General features: G+C 39.1%; 2 protein-coding genes across 3 annotated transcripts in view; both read left to right on the forward strand.

Moving 5' to 3' along the window:
* The window catches only part of S (EGF receptor activation regulator Star), a 33,148-nt gene extending 17,986 nt beyond the window's left edge, over window positions 1–15,162 (forward strand). The window contains exons 2-5 of the mRNA XM_030384674.2: window positions 1,497–2,682; window positions 13,047–13,534; window positions 13,777–13,941; window positions 14,013–15,162. Coding sequence (XP_030240534.1) covers window positions 1,671–2,682; window positions 13,047–13,534; window positions 13,777–13,941; window positions 14,013–14,246 — 1,899 coding nt within the window. The 5' untranslated portion in view covers window positions 1,497–1,670 and the 3' untranslated portion in view covers window positions 14,247–15,162. The remainder of the gene's footprint in view (window positions 1–1,496; window positions 2,683–13,046; window positions 13,535–13,776; window positions 13,942–14,012) is intronic.
* Window positions 15,163–18,351: 3,189 nt separating this feature from the next.
* The window catches only part of IA-2 (tyrosine phosphatase IA-2), a 49,515-nt gene continuing 45,917 nt past the window's right edge, over window positions 18,352–21,949 (forward strand). The window contains exons 1-2 of one of the 2 annotated variants that reach the window (XM_089258250.1): window positions 18,352–18,475; window positions 19,996–20,172. The gene's annotated coding sequence lies outside the window, so the exon portion shown is untranslated. Of the gene's footprint in view, window positions 18,500–19,995; window positions 20,173–21,949 lie in introns of both variants that reach the window. The other variant, XM_089258249.1, reaches the window with a different exon arrangement.

Genomic DNA, 21,949 nt, shown 5'->3' on the forward strand with positions numbered 1-21,949 from the left:
TCCAAGTACCGAGAGTATCGAGTACCGAGAGCAGCAGCGAGTACAACTGACAGCAACTGCCGCTGCCGCTGCCTACTCCTCCACCTTCTATGCTGCCCCATCTCTCTCATCCATGTCTGTGGCTCCATTGCCTCTGCCCTCTGCCACTTCTGCCTGCTGCGCGTCAATGTTTTCCATTTATAATTCTCATGCCTCGCTGCAATGCCTCTTGCTCTGCACCTCCCCACTCGCCCCCTTCGACTCCTCTTCTGTCGCCCTCTCCTTCTCCCTCTCTCTGTGGCTGGCTCTGTGTCTTTTTTAATTTGGTTCACAAAATACCGCGCGTTGTTGTTGAAATTCTTTAGCAATCGCTCCGTTTCGTCTCAGTTACCCCTCGCGTCTCCTCAGCTCGTCCCCTCTCGCTCTTTATCGCTGCTGCTGCTCTACCACTTAAAGACTCGAGCTGCTGCTGCCGCTGCTGCTGCTGTTCCTGCAGCACCACCGTCTGGCAGTGCTCGTCGCTCGATTTTTGACAGGTGGTGCAGTTTGTATTCAATTTCTTTTGGGCCGTCGCCGGCGACGACTTTTGCTCTTGGGCTCTTGTTGAATTTTTTTCTTCCTCTTTATTTTGGGTACGTTTTCTTTACTTGGTGTTATTTTTTTTTTTTGGTTTCTTGTTGAATGTATTTTTGCCTATTCATAAAACAGCAAATGAGTTCAGACAGCAGCCCAGCGCAGACAGCTAACAAAAGATTACCCAGCCAACACACACGCACAGCTCATTCGAAGGATGCTGTACAGGCTCTGGGACTGGGCTCAATTTTTGAGCTCAGTTCAATGCACCTTAGCAAATTAGTTTTTATATGCCCAGCGCCATTATTTAGTATAGGGTATATGTATGGGATATAGAATTTATTTGAAGTATATAGAAATATAAAATAAATAAATAAAAGTATATTTGACGTATATTAAAAAAATAATAAAATAAAAAAAAATAAATTAAAAAAAAATAAATAAAAAAAAAATAAATAAAAAAAAAATAAATTAAAAAAAAAAAATAAAAAAAAAAAAATTAAAAAATTAAAATATAAATAAACAAAAAAAATAAATAAATAAAAAAAATAAATAAATAAAAAAAATAAAAAAATTAATAAAATAAAAAATATAAGTAAATAATTAAACAATTAAACAAATTATGAAATATTAAAATAAAAACCAAAAAAAAAATATTCAAAAATTATTATTATAAATTATAAAAAAAAAAAATTATAATAGCTTAAAAAGAAAATAAAAAAAAAAAAAAAATAAGTAAATATAAAAAAATATATATATATATTTGGAACTGATTTACATTATGCTGAAAATGACTTCAAATATTATTGCCAAATGTCTAATGCCTCTTTATATATGTATGTAAAAAATATTATAGGGTATTATTAAGTAGCTCACAGCGGCTCAAACAGCACAAAACAAACACACAAAACTAATTGGAATCTCGTTTTCTTTATTTCTTGCAGTCGTGTTGGTTGCCAGGATGCCGAAACTGCGACATTAGCCACAGCAGCCAACAGGAGAGGAGCTAAACCGTCACAACAGGACACTCGAAGCAGGAGTGACTAGCAGTGGGAGAGACAGAGAGAGAGAGGGAGATAGTAGTCCAAATTATAGAGGAGCAGAAAATTGTGTTAACTATGCCACAGCAAGTGTATTCGGCGCATCCAGCGCTGGCCGCTGAGCAGCTGGCAGCGCCAAGCAGCTCCACAGTCGCCGCAGCGAGCGGCAGCGCCAACAGCAGCAGGCGGAAGAACACGCCCAAAAAGTACACACTCAGCCGAAGCTGTGCGGCGCTGGCAGCTGCAGCAGCGGCAGCCAAAGCAGCAGCAGCAGTAACAGCAACAACAGCAGCAGCAACGGCAACAGCGAGCGGCAGCGATTCGTGTCACACGCGCAAAACGCAGCCAGCGCGAACCAATTTGGCGGCTGTGGACGACGATGATGACATCGAGTGCGAGGATGTGGATGATGTCAACTTTGGCCAGGAGCAGACTGTGAGGCAAGCATCAACAACACCAACACCAACAGCAACAACAACAACAACCAAAGACATTGGCTACGATGAGACGGATCATGTGCAGTTGCGCCACAAGCGCCACAGCCGACAAATGCCGCACAAACAGCTGGACCGGGGGGGAGGAGGTGGTGGTGGCGTCGGATTCGCTGCCTCCACATGTGCCGCTTCAACTGGTTCCATTAGCGACTTGAGCAGCGTATTGAGCTCACCATCGGCCAGCACCGTCTCATCGCCGCTGTCGACGCCCACGCGAACGGCGCCGTTGCAGCTGCAATTGCAGCACAGCCATCAGCATTGCTGCCACAAGCAGTCGAAAGCCGCAGCAGCGGCAGCGGCGGCAGCAGCAGCAATTGGAGCCACACACCACCACCAGCCACACCAGAAACAACAGTCGAGCAACAGTCGCCAGCAGCAGCAGCAACAGCATCAGCATCATCATCACCATCATCATCATCATGCGGCGGCCGCTGCTGCAGCGGGCTGTGGTGCCAACGGCTCCTCCTCGTACAAGAGCAAGAAACTTGATCCGCGCTCCAGCCCGTCGCCGTATCGCCAGCTATTGCCCATTGCCCTGTGCCTGCTCTCGTTTGCGCTGGTCTTTGCCACGTTAATTGTTTACATGGACACGACAGGTGAGACAAAATGCACACTCCTAAGTTTCCTAAGTTGTCATTGGCCCATATACTCTAAACTCTGGAGGTATTGCAAAACTGTTGAGGAAATTGAGAAATTTGAAATTGGAAGATTAGTTAGTGTATATATATGTATATATATATATATATATGGGAATATAAAAATGAGATTGCATCTTTATGGCTTAATAGTTTGGTACAGGATATCATAAATCAATCATAAAGCTAGCATATCATATAGATTATAGCTTAGAGGCAATCGTTTCACAAATTTCCAATTGCAATTTTTATTTAAGTTATCTTATCTTATATATAGTCTTAATTTCTCCAATAGGGTATCCAATCTTCGTTCTGTTTAGCTCCATTTTATTGTCATATATATTCATATAAATATGATATCTCTGGCATCTGTTTACTTTTTTTCTTCATTTAAATTTGAGTTTTTTGTGAAATAAGTTTTCTTTCACGTTTTTTTCTCTCCCTCTCTCTCTCTTTCTCTTGTGTTTGCTTCCACCGGATGTAGGCTGTGTTTGCCTTTGGTTGTCTGCTGTCCTTTCCTGGGCACACTTTTCAGATTAGTTTACGCATCCTTCTAACTAGCCCCGAGTCCTCGCTGTCCTGCTTAGTTTATGCTTAGCGCATCTTTTGTCATAGATCTTTTTCTCTTGTTTTTTTTGGGTCTTTGCATTTTTTTTTTTTTTGCTTGCTTGGCGCAGTGGCGCTTCCTGTCAACAACAACAAAAAAAGAAGAAGAATATATATGTATACTTATACGGCAACAAACAAAGTTGTCTGATGAGGTCTCACTTGGCAACAGCCGTGGCGCAGCTGCTGTCATAACGTCATCCACAGCGACACGTGCCTGGCTACAAAGGCCACCGCTGCAACGCCAAAAGAATTTCTAATTTGCCGTTTGATGAATGGCTCAAAGAGCAAACAGTTAACAGCAAACGACAGAAACAGCTAGAGTCAGCGTGCCCACTGCATTGGGGCCTCGATTCGAGGCTCAAGTGTTGCAAGTAAAAGTGTGCGCTGTGGAGCAGAGTGGAAAAGCTGAAGATATACAGATACTCTATCAAGTATTATACTGAAATTAAGTTTTAAAATATATATCTTTTATTATACTTAATTACTTAGAATTGTGTAATTTTGTTTCCACATGATTATCCAACCAGAATTTACCAGATTCATATACATCGAGCTAGGGAAAGCAAGACGCTAGCTTTAATTGAGAAATTGAGAAACCTTGCCTTAATTGATACACCCACCAGGGCACTAAAGCTGGGCTCGTTAGTTAGTAAAGAGCCTTGTTTAGTTGATTTACTTAGGCATGAGTCATTTATTTGTTGATTTGCTAGCTTTATAGTTACATCTATCCAAATTATATAGGCAGACGGCTAGACGGACGGACAGACGGACGGACGAACAGCCTCGCATAACTGTCGGATGAGGCAATTTTCTTTTAATTCGCTGAAATATTTTGTTTTTATTGCGCCGATGTCGTCGTCGTATGTGGAATATATGCATACATATATAAGTCAACTATATAGTCGTATTTGGACTTGTCTCTTGCCTCTAGTACAGGGCAAAATAAATTTGCTTAATTTGTGCCGTTTTCTCAATGAAAGCGCACGAGCAGCGAAATTGGTTTTTGCATATGAATTAAGAGAATTCTCTGTGTCCCCACTGCCAGTGGCTATTTCGTAGTGCCTGATGGATCACCATTCGCTGACTCATACCCCCAAAGTGACTAAGGGCGAACTACGAGTGGTTAAGAAGAAGAAATCAACAACAACAAAGAAAAGCGAAATAAACACGCCTCTTTCTCCTTTGCTTCAATGAGACCCAAAATATATCAATGGCACTCCATTGTGAGTAGTGTGTATTGCTGAGCAGCTGTGAGGCAGCAGCCTCAGCCTGATTGCACAGTGACTCAATGTATGCTTAATACGATGGCAAATCAATCAAAATATATCCATTTTGATTTGATTTAAAGATATATGGGCAAACAAAGGAATTGTATTCAGGTTGTGTTTGTATAGTTTCTTTTATTTTATGTAAGCTTGGAACAGTATTATGAAACAAGTTTGTATGCTAGAATAAAAAATGAACAATTTGAAAAGGATTTATTTTAATATCCAATCACTAAACTTATATAAAATATGTAAAGCAATGCAATAAACAATTTTATGCAATATTTTTTAATTTATAAAATAGTAAATAAATAAACAATAAACTATTGAAAATTGCAAAATGAGACTATTAGTCTAGTATTTATTTTTTGCGTATCAAGTCGAATTCAGGGAAGGCGCTTTGAAAATAGTAAAATAAATCAAATAATAATCTATTCACTTTCAAATATAAAATTTATATAAATTCAATGCTGCATCTGAATATGTTTTACCTTTCATTCATAAAATAATTTCATTAATTAATTGTGCATATTGCACCACTGTGCGTCGCTGGCAATGAAGTGCATTGCGAATTCCGTTCAAGCACAAGTAATTTTCGCAGCTCGTTGTCGTCAGTTGTTGTTTCTGTTGTCAACAGCTTTCATAGTTGTTGTTGTAGTGTGCTTCCTTTAGCTTGGATCGATTCCTTCCGCAGCAGCGCGTCTTTGTCTCAAAATAAATATTAAAATATATGCAAATTGTGCAGCGAATTAAAAGTCGATAAAGTCGCTGCCAAATTGCAGTTAGCAGCATGTCAGCCAGGCAGACAGTCAGTCAATCAGTCCATCAGTCAATCACTCACTCAGTTAGTCAGCTGATAGCCACCCACTTTTTAAGGCTGGCTGCTGTTTTCGTTTTCTTTCTTTACATGTGCTTTTTCTTTGCTTCTTTTTTTATTTCGTGTTCTTTTTTAACTCTGCCGCCACGTCGACTAGACGGGGCTTGGCTCCAACTGTAATTCTGGGGCTGCTGGGCGTGGCAGCTGCCAGTTGGCTGGCGGAACAGCTTGACAGCTCTGCGCTGTCGCCTGAATGGGTGTTTTCGTTTTGGCTGGCAGCAGCTCTAGTTTTATGGCCCATTGATGGCTCTATTAGGTTTATACGAGCCATACGTCGGATTCATAACCCATAATATTACAAATATGAGCATGCTGTGCATAAATTAGCCGCAGTCGCAGTCGCAGTCGGAGTCGGAGTCGACGCCGCAGCCGCTAAGCCGCATATAAATTTGGACACGTTTCGCCCGTGTGGCAGGCCCAAAGATTGTTGCGGCTGCTGCCGATTGGGTTCGAGCAGCCCAGATGAAAACTTCAAATCATTCAAAATAAGAGAAGCAGCAGCTGAAGAAAAAGTAGTAAAAGAATGTGAACCCAAATGCGCTTATTAAAGTGACAAATTCTTGTGGCGGCTTCAAAGCCGAAGCGCATTTCTGATCTAAAAAAAAAAATAAGAAAAAAAACCTCGACCATGACTTTACAGAATGAAACAAACAAAAATTCCAGACTAGACATTGGCGTCTTTTTCTCTTTCTTTTCGTTTATCTAGTTTTAAATTTTTATATACGTATTGTTTGTGTGTGTCTGTGTGTATTTTTTTTGTGCTTGCCTACGCTGTTCTTGTTGTTACAACATTTCTCTTTGAGCCCGCGTCCTCGGCCTCTTTTACAATCCCCGAGCTCGTTGTAAATGTCACGTTTCAGCTTTGAAGCGCTACTTAATCATGGATCCATCTAGTTGATAATTATAATAATGATGATGACGATTATGTTGATGATGATATATGATGAGTGTGTGCGGTGTGGTTCAATCAAAACGAAATATATGTAGAAAGAAAAACTTTCCATTCACATTTGCATTGCTCAACTAATCTTATCTGTTCGTTGCTCATATACCTTGGCTTTTAATGACTGCTGTTGCGTTTTATCTAGATATTTCTTATCTGTGTGGTTTGCCTGAACTTATTGCAATCGCTTCTATTAGTCAGAAGATATTACCAATCTTACTCAATAGTCAATAAAGATATTTTGAAATTGTTTGAGTGCTTTAGAGAATTTAGATCTAAAGAGTGCATCATTCATATATAATATTTTTATTTATTTTTAATATTTAATTTAAATTAATTAAATATTAAATGAAAATTTGTATCAATGAATTTAAAATATCAAAATCTTAAAAATTTTAATCAAGTTTTCGAGTTGAACAAATGTTGTCCTACGATGTGATAGCCCATTGAACTGGCTTATAAACTTGATTCATTGCAATTTAGCATGCCACACTTTGAGCTTTGTTAACTTTACATTCGCCCCTCTCTCCCTCTCTCTCTCCACCTTCCTCTCTTTCGCCTCTCACTCTATGTTACTTTCTCGCATTCTCTCGCTGCTTCTCCTACACATAGCCTACTTATCGCATGCCCTGGCGCGCCTTCGACTTATACCAACTGCACTCTGGCTACTGCCACGCCCCCGTCGCTCAGAAATGGGCGTTATGGGGGTGGGCGGGGCGTCAACGTTGCCACATTTTAGCATTGTTGACATCGCGTGGCCGCAGCTGCACGATTCTTGGCATTGCCTTTTTGCAGGTTGCATTCGTCTGACGTCGGGCAAATGTCATTAGCCCCACCTGCGGCAGTAGAAAAGAAAAGCAGCGCCAGCACGAGCATAAATCGCATTAGCCCAAATCTTGAAACGTTGCCACCGCATTTGGTTGCCTCCTCTCAGATATACAAGATATACATACATATATGTATGTATACATATTTCTTTAATTTAATTTTTTGTGGGCCAAGTGCGGTGGGCGTGGCGTTTGGCTAATCGAATCACAGGGCCTTAATCATGTTAATCAGGCATTAGGCTTCACACGTCTGCCAGGGCAATTTGCAAATTGCAGCTTTAATTGATATGTACAAGGGAAAACACATACGCACACATGCACATACATTGTCGCACACACTATAATGACTTAATTCCCGTTAAGCAGCAGCACGCTGCGACAAGTAGCATGCCCCGGCGACAATTTCGACGCCCCGTTGCGTTCGCTGCCTGCAATTCTAAGCAGTCTTTGCCACACTTATTACTATAATACGAGCGACCCCTGCCCCGCCCACCGGATGTCGTTGCCGTCCTGTGGTATCGTCTAGTGATTCATAATTTTGTGCATGCACATATAGAGGAGTGTCTGTGCTGTGCATTAACCACCCCCGCTGGTGGCGTCTATCACAGATCGGAGACGACTCCCCCACGAGCGAAGCGCAGCGAGTGCTCAATGTGAAAAGCAAAGCTCAGAGAGCATTATCACAGCATGCGCCGCCATGCAGCGTGGTTCAGCGGTTCAGCGGTTCAGTGGTTGCGCCGCCGCTTCATTGTGGTACGTGGCTTAGAGCCACCCGCATTTGCGTTTCAGGTTCTCTTTTTTTTTTTTTTTTTGCAACCCCCGCTCGCTTACGTTTCACTTGAGCAATTGCGCAATTTCATGTCTTGGCCGCGGTGGCGTCTTCAACGTGTGAGGTTCACTTCTTCCATCTCTCTCTATCTCTCTTTGGCTCTCTCTTTTATTTATTTCCCCTCCTGTGCCCTTGTGTCTTAGGAAAGTGGGCAATCAATTGCGGCAATTGCCATGCGATAAGCCCTCGAGTCACGCAGCTATAATGCAAATTTCTCTAGAGTTCTCTAGAGCTTACTGATTGTAACATTATTAAATTATGCCTTTCAATTGAATGTGAAATTCAAATGTCCATAATGAGCCAAATTGCATTTAGGTTAGGTATAGTTGGCAATGGAACACACAATTGATCGCCTTTTGCGCTTTATCTTTGATTTGCTAGTCAATAAATATATAAAAATATCAAATTACAATTATATTGCATCTCACTACTGGTATTTTAGGCGTGGTTCGGTATGCCTGGTTATGGAACAATAAAATTTAATTACCTCAGCCATTTCCTATGCTCCTTTTATGCAGCTGCAATAAAGTCGAAATGTTAATTTTTTGGCCAAATTTTTTCGCTATTGTTGAACCATTAAAGGCATTTCCAATTCCAGTTCCCAACATTGTCTATTTCGCAAATATATATACATATATATGTGTATATATGTATATGAACATAAAAAAATAAACTTTTCGGTCACAAAATGGCCATAAAGTTTATGATAATACATATATATGAAACAGTTGCTGGCGCTGGGCGCTCATAAAATGGCTAACAACAACAATATGATGTTGTCTCTTTTTCTTTTGGCCAAAACGACAACCATTTAGTAATTTGTTTTTACCAAAGCCCCGCCGTCTGCACCTGCTGTCCCTCACTAGAAAACGTAACGCGACGGCAATGAAACGCTCAAGTGAAAACTTGGACTAATTAACGCTGCTGTTGGCCGTAATTTGAAAGGAAAGTGCGCCAAGTTTATGAGACAAGAGCAGCGCAGTTCCATAAAATATAAATATAAAATACACATACAGAATGAGCGAGAGAGAGAGAGAGAGAGGGAGAAAAGAAAATTTATGCCTACTATTAGTGGTAGAAATCTGATATCTGATAGACCGAGTTTATTATTAGGAACGGGAGATCGCATTTCATGAACTCAGCGGCAATTGGACGATTAGTGGTTAAGTGGAATGGTTTAGAAACTTGTCTACCCGCAGCAAATGCAAAGAGAGCTAAGAATGCGTAATAAAAGTTAAGAACAAAATGGAATGGAACATAGGCAGCTGCATTCGTAAAGAGCCATTGACAGATATTGAGTTACGAAGCATAAAATAGAAATAAATGGAAATAAAATTGATGTGTCAGAATGGAATCTAATGGAATGGAACATTAGAACATTACAAAAGCCTCTTTTGGAATTAGTCTGCAATGAAATAGAAGAGAAACTCCGCGGAATTGCTAAGCTCACTAAAGTGAATAGCTGAGGTAAAGCAAACTAAAGTGGAATGGAACATAGAGGGAAATGCACTTAGCAACGATTAACATCAGCTTAACTGTCATTAAGTCTGTTGGGGTTAACCACAATTTGTTAACGAAATGAAATGGAATAAAGTGAAGTGAAACAGCGACAGCTGCGCCTGAAAACCATTAAATTCGAGCATATGGTAATCCCCATTGGAACAATTATAAACGAAGAGTGGTAAAACCGAGAGAGAGAGAGAGAGAGAGAGAGAGAGAGAGAAAGAAGTGTAATCTGGCCGCAGGCGCAGCAATTTCGGTGTCAAAATCGCTGACATTTCTAATTTGCAAGAGGGTAGGGTAGGGTAGGGGCAAGTGGAAGGGTATCGCCGGTGCGTACAATGGGCCGGCGCGTCGTCAGGGTGGCAAGACAAATGACGGGGCATGGCCCAAAAAATAATTCGAAGGAACAGTTTAATTGCGGTTAAGCGACGGCGGCAGCCGACTTAAAGACGTCAAACTCGGAGACGCGACGGAGACTTGAGAGTGATGTCTGGCCCTGGGGCGATGGGCCAGGACTTTAGGCCTTGCAAGGGTAGCTGAGTCGCAGAAAACTTGTGCAACCACGCCCTATTCAATAACTCAACAAAAGCCACACACACACACACTCAAACACGCATACAGAGAGACAGAGGCACAACAACTTTTATGCATTTTCAATTACGAGCGCGCTTAAAGTTGTTTAATAAAGAATATTCAAACAGCAATAAAAGTGAGGGAAAGCTAAAACTTTTCTCTCTCCCTATCCCTCTTTCTCTTTACTAAGGGAGGGGGAGGGAGGAGGGGACAATTTTACCCTTGTTGTGTAATATTTATATGTTATATGCCCTGGATTGCGTGTGGCAATGCTTAGAGAGAGCCAGCCCCTGTTGCCTCGTTTCACGTTTGCCTCTATTCACGTTTTTTGGGCCTTTGTTGTATAATTCATTTCTATTGCCACTTTTATTATTGATTTCTACAACTCCGCTTTGAAGTCCGGGTCTCATTTGACGTGTAATTGCTTGTTTAGCTACCATTCCAAATGGCTCGTTTCCATGTCGTTCCATTGTAAGTGTGTGTGTGTGTATGTTGTCGATAAGAGCCAATTGTTGTTGTTAAATAGTTTTGCCGCTATGTTGTCTAGTGCCAACAGCTAATATATAACGCGCACAGCGCTGATTTATTGGCCTAACCGCGCCGAACCGTGCCTAATCTAACTGGGTCGATCTTCGACCGAACGAGCGCCCCAAAAGCTGACTAACTACTATGGAAGGCTAACACATAGCTGGGCGCCAAGAATGGCACCACACACAAGTGCGCAACAGAAGCGATAAAAAAATGTGTGCGAGCTTGATTTATCGATTACCATTATAGAGAGCAATAAAATGATTTTAATGTATTTAAAAATCAATAGAAGTCAACATTTGATATAATAAATTGTAAAAGACAGTCATAAATATTTGAGTTGCAAAAATATATAATAATAAACTACTATGAAAAGTGTTCCATTCCCAATTGTAGCCTAATGAATATTCATATAATTTATGAGAATAAATGAATATGAATTAGATATACAAATTTGTCTTTTTGCAATTGAAATTAGTTTTTAGGCTACGTACAAATTTTATTTTTATTTTTTATTGAAATACATTTGTTAATATAAATGAAAATTAGTTAGGTTATCTGAATTCGCTTGGTAAATAATTCATTTAATTCAATACTAGTTTTGTACTTAATCTTAAGAACAATTCATTTGATATAGAACTCGCGCTAAGAAGGACTTCAGAATATGCCATCAAACCTAAAGCGTATTCCTGTAATCATCTAAATCCTTTGTGTGTTCCATGTCTATTGTAGAGCCTAAAGTAAATTCAGTCATTCACTCAAACAAATTGTTCTTGTAATTGAATCAGAAAAAGGTATTCAAATACCTCCCAAAATTTACAGTTTACGCTTTCATTAGTCTAAAGGGCATTTGTGTTCCATGCCAAATTGTAGCTAACATTGCTTCAGTCATGACACGCCTCTTTGGCTCTCGAGATATATATATAAGTATAATATATATATATGTATATATAACCCCTTCAGTCAGTTCTCCAACTTGCCACAATTACAAGAGTACATTTTATATTATAATTTCTATTGGCTTTTACGAGCACTTTGAGCTGTTATTGTTGTAGTTGTTGTTGTTTTATTTTCTACTATTCGCTATGGTCAAGTAAAACGAAACAAAAAGCGTAAATTGGCACAAGGAAAGTGTGAAAAGCAAATGAAATACGCAAAGTGAACTGACGAATGAAACTAAAACTTAAACTACAACAAATCGTTGGGCTGGCTTTTCTTCCATATATGTACATATGTATGTATGTATACCTAGCTAGATCTACATGTGTATGTTGTATGTAATAAAAGGGCAGGGAAATTGGCTCACGAGCTAAATATCAAAGGCCGTGCGCTCATTATATTTTATGTGCCTACCGGCCGGTCCCCAGCGAACGCTGCTGCTGCTGTTGCTGCTGCGGCATAGTTTCAAGGCTCTTGCGAGTCAGGTGAGGTCGTTGCCAACGTTCTTGGCAACACCATTTAACCTTCGACTTTGACATTTTGGCCAAAAACTAATGCCAAAAAGTCAGGGCATCTCATTAGCGAAAAAAAGAAATGATTTCCTAATGCAGTATTTTCTAATTTACAATATATTTTTCGCAATTTATGAAAAGGTGAGATTCTGATGAAAGATTGGAGTAGGAAGGATGTTAACTGAAATTTATAGTGGGCTTGTTCTAGTAAATAAATAATTTGCAAAAGGACAGAGCACAACTGGAATGCTTGGAAATGAAACAAGTTAAACATAATTCAGCTTCTTCACTTTTATTGAGGTTTTAGTCACAACTATTATTATACATCAAATAGAGCTTTATTAAGTTGATCTTGGAACACTTGGCATTACTTGTTCATACTCCTAAGCACATTATTCATTCACATTCTGAGTACACTTGCAAGAATGTAATATTCATGCCTGCTCGAATGCTGTCCAGTGTTTCAATTGCCAAGGCGTTCCACTTAGATCTGCCTCGCGCGTGCTCAATTTGGCCAATGCAAATCTGGTCAATGCGCTGCAATTGGCAACGGAGCGTATCGAAGTGGATGCAGCGCACGCCATCGCAGTCAAGCCGGCGACGGCGGCGGCGGCTGTGGCTGTTGGTGGTGCAGAGTCCAGTGGTGCAACAACTTTTAATTAAATCTAATTACTTAGAAGAGCAACTGAATTAAACAATGCAAATAATCAAAGCTACTAAGCAGGTTTCATAAACCAAACCAGTTCAAGTTTTGGGGTTAAACCTTTCATAAACTCCAAGCGAGTTTTAAATTCAAGATCAGAGATATGGAAAGAGCAGGAGCGGGCCACATGCAGCCAGGTCTCAGAATTTTATCTCACCTACCCCTTTACTTGCTTGTACAGCTTTACTTAATTATGTCTTCTCTTCGTCCTTTGCAGAAATCCGGCATCAGCAATTTCGTCTGAATATGTCGCGCGACTACGAGCTGAACAGCGTGGCACAAGATGATCCCGCACTCATTGCATTCCTGCGCCAGATCCATATGCGCAAGTATATGTCTATGGCCAAAAGCACCGCCGTCAGCAGCTCCGGGAAAGCGCCAGCAGCCACCGCTGCTGTACCGCCCGCCGGCACGGGCAACAGCAGCAGCAACGGCAGCGGCAGCGGCAACAGCGTCTCTGATCAGCTGGCGCATTACGTAGCCGAGTTGGTCGGCGGCAAGCTGAATGGTGCAGTCATCCAGTCGTTAAGCGGGCCGCTGGCTCATCTCATAACGGCGCCCTGGTTGAGCGACCAGCTCAATTGGATGGGCGTGCTGGTGGAGCCGGAGCCGCGCTGGTATTTCGCGTTGCTCAAGCAGAATGCGCAAAGGCAACGCATGCAGGTGGTGCATGCCTGTGTCTCGCCCAATACCTATCCCAAAGAGGTGAGTACGTCTAAAGTGAGAGCACGCTAGGTGAACCAATTTGCTTCATGAACTATCTATAAAGGGAATACTAAAATAGGTGCAAGGAAATATCACTAAAGCCTCGACTCGAGTCGAGCTGTGATTCGTAATCGTAAGGGAAACTGAGACTTGCAATTTGCTTTAGCTAGCAGCGCTTTCACTCTATGAATATATATGTCTTGACATTTATTATATAACATACTAATGTATATATTCCACAGATTACCATACACAATGAGGATGTGCGCATAAATAGTTTGCACGACGAGGAGACATCGTGGTTCAATTCGCGTGTTAAATGCTTTCCGCTCTACACAATCATGCTGGCATGTGAGCGCACCGAATACGATCTGCTCAGCCTTGGCGTGCAGGGCCATGAGCTAGATGTGAGTCATCCACATGAAAATAATCCATGCTGAAATGTACTCTAATGAATCTTTTCACTCTCCAATTGCAGATCTTGCAGACGTTGCCCTTCGATAAGATCAAAATCGATATTATCTCGATACATTTGCTGGAGGATCATGAGGATGTGCACGACTATGTGCAGAGCATAACAAAGTTCCTAGCGGGCAAATTTTATAAATTGCAGCGCAAAATTGGACGCAACTATTTCTATCAGCGACTCAATGCCAGCGCCAGTCGTACGCGCAAAAAGGATATATTGCTGCTCAAAACGCCACAACAATAACAGCAATCACAGCAGCAGCAGCAGCAACAACAACGAATTAAACTCTACAAATTTATAAATAAATAAATAAATAACAAAAGCGAACAAAATTTTAGAGCAGCGCATTAAAGAAATACTTTCGATAAACTCAAGAAACGTTTATGTTATAATGATAATTATTATATATATATACTCGATATATATATGTATATCTGCATACATGTTAAATATTATATACAACCCATACTGTATAACCATTATGATACATATATATACTTATATATATGCATATTGTATGTTTAGTTTCTCTTTGTCTTTAATAACAGTAACACAAAAAAAAAAAATGTAATTCATTATTGTTTATTCTCTACTTTCTTTCATTTTTTTTGTGTCCAAATTGTTTAATATTATAGAATTTTTTTCTGCAAGCATTAGTTATGTTTATAATGCTATATGAAAAGAAAAAGAATACAAGATAGAAAACTAGCTCTAGCTAAGGTATTATGATTTTTGCTATAAGCTATGCTACCATATACTCTATATATATAGTAATATATAAACATATATATTTAACGAAATATATATAAATAATTTAGGCGCGCCCCTAAACTTGTCTTGATTCATGTATGTATAAATTAAAACAATTTGCAACTATTATTTGTAACTGCTTTTTGCTAAATATAACTATATACTAGAATTTAAATACAATACAACACATAAACTATATAACTATAAATTATTAACTAATGAATGCTTTATTTAGTAAAACATAAGTGAACAAGAAGAAGCAACGACACAACGACAGATAAACTAAATACAACAAATATTTAAATTATATTAAATTATTGAACCAAAATACAAACCAAGCACATTCATACACACACACACACACACCCATACCCTCACACACACACATACACACTTAAAATAAACAAAACTCATTGCAAAATCTGCTTTCAAAACTCATCTCATACTCATAGTTAAAAATAAGCAATAAAAAGAAGCAGCAAAAACGCAGAATTTAATAATTATTAAAAGTTAGAAAATAAAATCAAAAATGAAATTGAAATCTAAAACTAAAACAGCATAAATTGCGCTTAAAAATAATGAAAAAGATAATTCACACACTCTCATATGCACATTTTTTATGTATTAGCAAATAAATGTATGTAAATTACATGTAGAACAACAACAACAACAATTTATAATAATTACAATTGATATAAACAAAAAGAGTTAAAACACAACAAAAAACACGCGTATTTTAATTACATTTTTAGTAATTACATAATGTATTATTATTTTGTATATTTCATTGCAAGCACACACATACACATACACATACTAACACGCACACTATGACGGTTGTTGTGTTTGAACTCGTTGCACCTCGCACACACACAAGCACCAATCTCACATACAGCCGTATATACATAATTAATTACAAATCAGTGCCTTTTACTTAGACTGTAAAAAAAAAAAAAACAAAACAAAAATGAAAACTAATCAAAAATACGAAAAATTTTTTTTAGCTTAACCAATTAAACAAAACAAGAAAAAACGTGCAACAACCGTCAACCACAAATTGCCGCCTATTGAACTTGCCTTATAAATGTTGTCAGCGCTGGCCGATCATATATAGACTATAAACCGTTATATGTGCTATATAGATAAGTCAGCTGAAACAAGCATAAAACTCGCACAGTTACTAAACAACTCCGTCACAATTTATTTAAACAAAAAAGATAAAACGCTTTGTACAAATGATAATTCTACAAATCACACATACACACACACACACCAACACACTAAACATCACGTTTAAATTTAAGCTTAGCGCTAATTAAACTCAAGCTCTAATTAGTTCTAATAAATTTAGTTGTGTATTTTTTTTTCTGTGTAAATTAGCGTTTAACCAAATTTTAAGTAGACTTAATTTACATTAAACATTAAAGCATATACATATATTTAATTTGGCATCACACACACATCAACACAAACATACATACACATACACTCACAAGAAAAAAAGGCTAAGCTCGAAATTATCTATAAACGTAAGCAAAAAACGAAAACAACTTGTTAGTTAATAAACAAACATAAATAAAGCAACGAAAAATTCCAAAAAAAAAATCTAAAAACTCATATTAAACGATGTAGAAATTTGACTTTTTCTGGCACAGCATACATAACACTATATAGATATATATATGTATATACATATATACCTCGTAAAAAAGAGGGAAATTGTTCGTCTTATGAAAACAAATGACTTGATTCAATTATACTTATGCGAAACATGTGGAAAATATTATCAAAACTATCTATAGCTAGACGCGTGCAACAAATTGAGAAAATATGCTTACAAGAAAAACAAAAGATACAAAATAAAAACAAACAAAATATTAGATGGTGGAAAATACGAAAATTTATTAACTAAAACCAACAAAATTTACACAATGAATAAAATAAAGATTTACATAAAATGTAAAAAATAAAATATTGAGTGTTTTGATGGTCGAACAGTATGATAATAATTTTTAAAATATACAAATCTATAAAAATAATATCAATATAAAGCTTGGCTAATGCTTGAAATATTATATAACTTTCTAAGTCGATAAGCTGGACTTAGATTGGCATCTATGAAATGAACTTGGTCTCAATTTTATTAGTTTACAGTTGAAATCAAATGCAGCCTCACAGTTTGGCCTATAATTTCATTCCGATTTAGATCAAATTCTCTTTATAAATTAAACAAAAGATTTGTCATTATTTCTTAAATTCCAATCGCTTATCAATTTTATTTATATGCATTAGATGACATTACAAAGCTTTTAATGGTTTTGGTTCCACCACTTTAAGATATCCTGCAAAATGTTCGCATTTAATGCGCCTCCCTAAAAGCAGGCAGCACTTTTTGTACCGCTTGATTTTGTGACAAGAGCAGCAACAAAAACAACAGCCTGTTGCGTCTGTTAAAAAGCAAATGGCGTAAGTCAAAGCCAAAAAGCCAACACTTAGCTGAGCAGCTTAGACATTGAGCATTGATCCCCCCTTCTGAAGGGGCCAAAAACCGGAAACGAACAAAGCGACGGGAAACTCATTAAAATGGCATTAAGTATGCAGTTGGGTTTTATCGGGTGCTAAAATTAATACGCTACACGCAGCTATGCCAAGTGGCGGGTACGCATAGGGATTAGCACGGCACGGCAAAGAAGAGCAGCGCAGAGTGGAGCAACGAGGCGGCGGCAGAGCGCAGAGCGACGCGTTGGCATGTGAAGAGGCACACGGTCATTGTCTGGGCCTCTGCCTTCCAGCGCAGTGGCGCCTCTGCTTGGAAGCTCGCTGTTACACACATTATTTCTTCCTTTTGTTCTTCGCATTTGTGTTTTGTTTTTGGCTTCGGCAACAGGCTGTTGGCGAAGCTTTTGGCTCGCGCACGCGTTGCGCTGACACACTAACACAGATGCAGCAGAGCTGGCGATTGGACAGGCGCAGTTGAGCAGCGTTGCGACGCGTCGCGACGTTGCGCACGAAAGTGAAAGCTGCGCCTTTCAAACTGTTGCGCTCCGCAAGCTTCGCAGCAAAATCAATAACAGTTAAGTGACAGCCAAAGCAAACAGCTGTCAACCTACGTCAAGCGGCAGCGGGTGGTTAGCTGACGGTGGAGTAGCGCAGCCAAAGGCATATGGAAACTGCTCAGAAGTTAGTCATTAAAAGATTTACCAGGAATAACACTATCTTACAATATATGAGGACAGCTGCTTGAATTCCCTCAAAATCTTGTTTCACCTATGCCTATTCACTATGCCTATTATTTTTGCCAGCACTGTTTGACAATTGACATTTAAACTTCAAAGTGGCGTAATAAAAAGTAAAAGGCAGTGGGCTTAAAAGCTCGCGTCGAGCTTTTGCTTGATGGCGCGTGTGCCTAACCTACAGCACACACCAAGAGGAGAGCTAACCACACACACACACACACTGGCACACAAGCAGATGTGCGTAGGAATTTGTAGGCAACAAACTGCTTTTGTTATATGTCGTATGAGTGTGTGTGTGTGTGCGTGTATGAAACTCCGAAGCGGCAGCGCCGAGCCACAAGCAGCGCTGCAAACGAACGGTAATTTCAGTAGGACAGGCAGTCCTTCGACTGACGGTCAACGCGAGCAGCCACCAAAAAATTTAATAAGCAGCGCCCCAAAAGAATTCACCAAGCGATAGAAGAGAAGTGTTTGAAAAGAAAATTTGTAAAAGCTTATTTAACGTTAGATGTGCGTATATATAAATATGTATATATATATTTTAAAATCGACGAATTCGCACATTAAATATTAAGCGAAACATTTATGGACTCAGTAAATAATGAATAACATTAATGCGACGAACGATTGTGGCCGAAAGAGCTTTCGCAGCGACAGTTAAAAAGTTTTTTTGTTATTTAAAAGCGAAAGCGAAATGAAAATTTGACACTGAACTTCACGTAGATAAGTGTTTGTGTGAGTATGTGTGCGTGTGTGCGAGTGTGTGTGAGTGCTGCGTAGGTGTGCATGTGCTAAATGATAAAAATAATTAAACAGTCAGCCCAGAAGTGTGCAGCAGAAAATGTTGGACTCAAGCATATGGCGTGCTCTTGTTGCTATTTTTACAAGAAAGCAAAGAATGGCAAAAACCGCAATAGCATCAGCAACAACAGCAGCAGCAGCAGCAACAGTGATGTGCAGTTTAATTAGAGAATGTGTGACAGTATGTGTGCGTGTGTGTTTCTGTGTGCCCAAACAAGCGACAGCGTAACGGACAATTTGTGCAAATACAAGAGCAACAACAATAATGGCCATGCCAACTTGTCCCGTGTACACACACACACACACACATACACATACATACAATGTATACGTGCTGTGTACGTGTGTGTGTGTGTGTCTATGACAGCAGCGCCCGCTTATTGCGTCGCCATACGCTCTCACACTCTCGCGCTCTTCATCTCTCTGGCTCTCGCTCGCTCTTTCGCTCAGTGTCTCTGTCCGACGTGGGCGTGCGATAAGTTTTTTACCTTTGATTTTTCTCGCTGGCCGTATCAGAAAGAAATGCAAACAAACTGGCAATATCGGAGAGTGTCATAAACATTAACCGTGCGGCGCCTTCTGGGTAATTAAATGTCCAGGTTCGGGTTCCGCTACACGCGCCCACTCTCACGCCCATTTGCACTCTCTTTCTTACAACGCCATCAACGTCATCGTGAGCCTGCAAAACACCTGCGGGTCGCTGCCAGCCCACACACAAATATAAATTCAGACACACACAGACACAGACACCAACTCACTCATTCACTCAGAAATCGAATTACCGGCGCTCTCACAAGTTCACTCATTGGCTTTCACACTCTCGCTCTCTTTAGCTACTGCTGTCGCCCTCTCTCTCTCTCTCTCTCTCTATAACTTCCACTCTTTCCCCCACACACACACTTGCGCTGCCTCTTATCGAAGAAGCAGCAGAACATAAAACTCATTTGGCTTAGGACATCGAGCGGGCGGTGCTGCTGTCGTCAGTCGCTGACGTTGCTTGCCTCAAAAAGAAGTTGTTGCTGCTGCTCGCCCACAGGCCACAAGCCACAAGCCATCAGCGCGAAAAAAGCGAAATAGCGAGAAAGTAAAAAACAGTTCAAGTTACAGTTACAATTACTGTCGCAGCGAATTTGTTAATGGACGTGAAATAAAGTCAAACACAAATACATATATATATGTACATGGGTGTGTGTGTGTCTTTTCAGCTAGCCAATTAGAAGAAGTCCAAGAACTAAAGTCAAGCCAGCCAGCCAACAACCGCAAGCAACCAATTAAAACAACAAACAATAATAAACAACAACAACAATTTGCATGTCTTCGTTCATTTGCGCTGAATATGATATAAAAAACTACATGAGCAACGCGATAAATGTCAAACTGAGGTAAGTTGCATACTAAATTGAACAATTTCATTAAGAATATATATATACACATATACATACACACATATATATATATCTAATATATGTATGTACGTACGTGTAAATGATTTTGCATGGTACAGACTAAGTAATTTGACCTTTACTTTGTGCGCTTGTGTGGCAACAGGTGCGCCCGCTCACCTGCCTAGCTAGCACCCACACGCCCTCTGCCGCTCGAAACTAGAAATGCAAAACGCAAATAGCTAACAACGCGTGCAGGCTTTTAGTAAATAAATTATATACGTTATATATTTTTTGCATAAATATCCATATGCACACATACATACTTACATGTTAGAGTTTTCCTTTAATTGGTCGAATTTTCAATACACTTTTACGTTAGTTGTTAATAAGTAAATAAACTTACATACATATATATCATATGCAAGTTCCGCTGGGATACTCTCTCTTTTATATAACTGACAAACAAACTTGATTCGCCTCGGTTATTGTGATTTATTATAGTGTAGCACTCCTAGTACAAATAATCGGCCATCTAGATAAAGTTCAATAAACCTAGTTCGATAGGATAGTCACAGTGCGCACACGATAACATAATAACAAATCATTTCAATATATTTGGTAGATATAAAAACATTTTATATTAATAATTAACAAAAAAAATTTGTACTAAAACATTTCTTATATATATATATGGACGTTAATGGACGTAATTTCTGCATTTGTTTTACCGGTAATTAAACTTATTTATTTATTTATTTGATTTAAAAATCAAAAGTTTATTTATTTTATTTTTTAATTAATTGAGTTTTTTTGTTATTTATCATTAATAACTATTTCGAATTGAATCATTATGCTCTCAATATTATGTACTATTGTGACATTACTGTACATTACATGCCTAGACAGGCCTTCTTTCACCTACCTCATAAATCCCCCAAAAGCCCATCTGCTCTCTTTAGCCGTTTTAGATGGATTTGGAGTAAGGAAAAGAACATCAAAATTAAATAGCTGAGAGGAAAGCTTTCGCATGCCTCCCCTTTGGGCTCTAACTGTTAGATAAGATTTGTATTTTTGTTTGGAGATTGTTAAGGTTGGCCCTTGGGCACTACCGTAACAGAACATTGTTGAAAATGTTTTGGCCTTCAAATGTTTCTTCAGTGGGCTTTCAAAAAAACATAAGTCTTCCGCTACTTAGCCAACTTGCAGTTGTGGTTGTTATGTTGGCCAACTGTAAGAGTGAGATTGTAATGCATATAATATATACAAGTGTGCTTTGATCCTCTTTGACATCATACAAGTATTTAGTCTAGCTTTTAGTGTCCTTTCATTAAAAAAACATTTGGAAGGCAGCTTAATAATTTGCAACGCACAAAAGTATGCAACATATTTTTTATTTCATTTGCTTTCAAATGGGAATTGGCAAACGTTTAAAATAAAGCACATATATTTGTTTTCTTACAATTTTGGTCTATTTTAGGCAGAGTTTACTACGTAAAACCGTTATTAGTAGCTAAATGACAGTATTACATTTAAAAAAAAACTTGTCACTCAATGAAAAGTGAGCGCAGCTGTTGGGAGCTTTTCGTCGTTTATTGGGTCGTTGCAATGGAAACTGAGTCACGTGCCCCGGATTTTGGACAGATCAGGTGGCAGGACATGTGATACAGCAGCTGTCGATGTCGCAAATGCGTCTTTTGCCAACTTTTATGATTGTTAGTTGTTTGCGCCTAAGCTGTGGCCCGTGGGTGTTTTTCATGTACTTCATTTGCTTTGA

Source organism: Drosophila navojoa, chromosome 3 (assembly GCF_054131105.1).
Source record: "Drosophila navojoa isolate 15081-1374.11 chromosome 3, UAZ_NAV_1.0, whole genome shotgun sequence".
NCBI classification, from domain to species: Eukaryota; Metazoa; Arthropoda; class Insecta; order Diptera; family Drosophilidae; genus Drosophila; species Drosophila navojoa.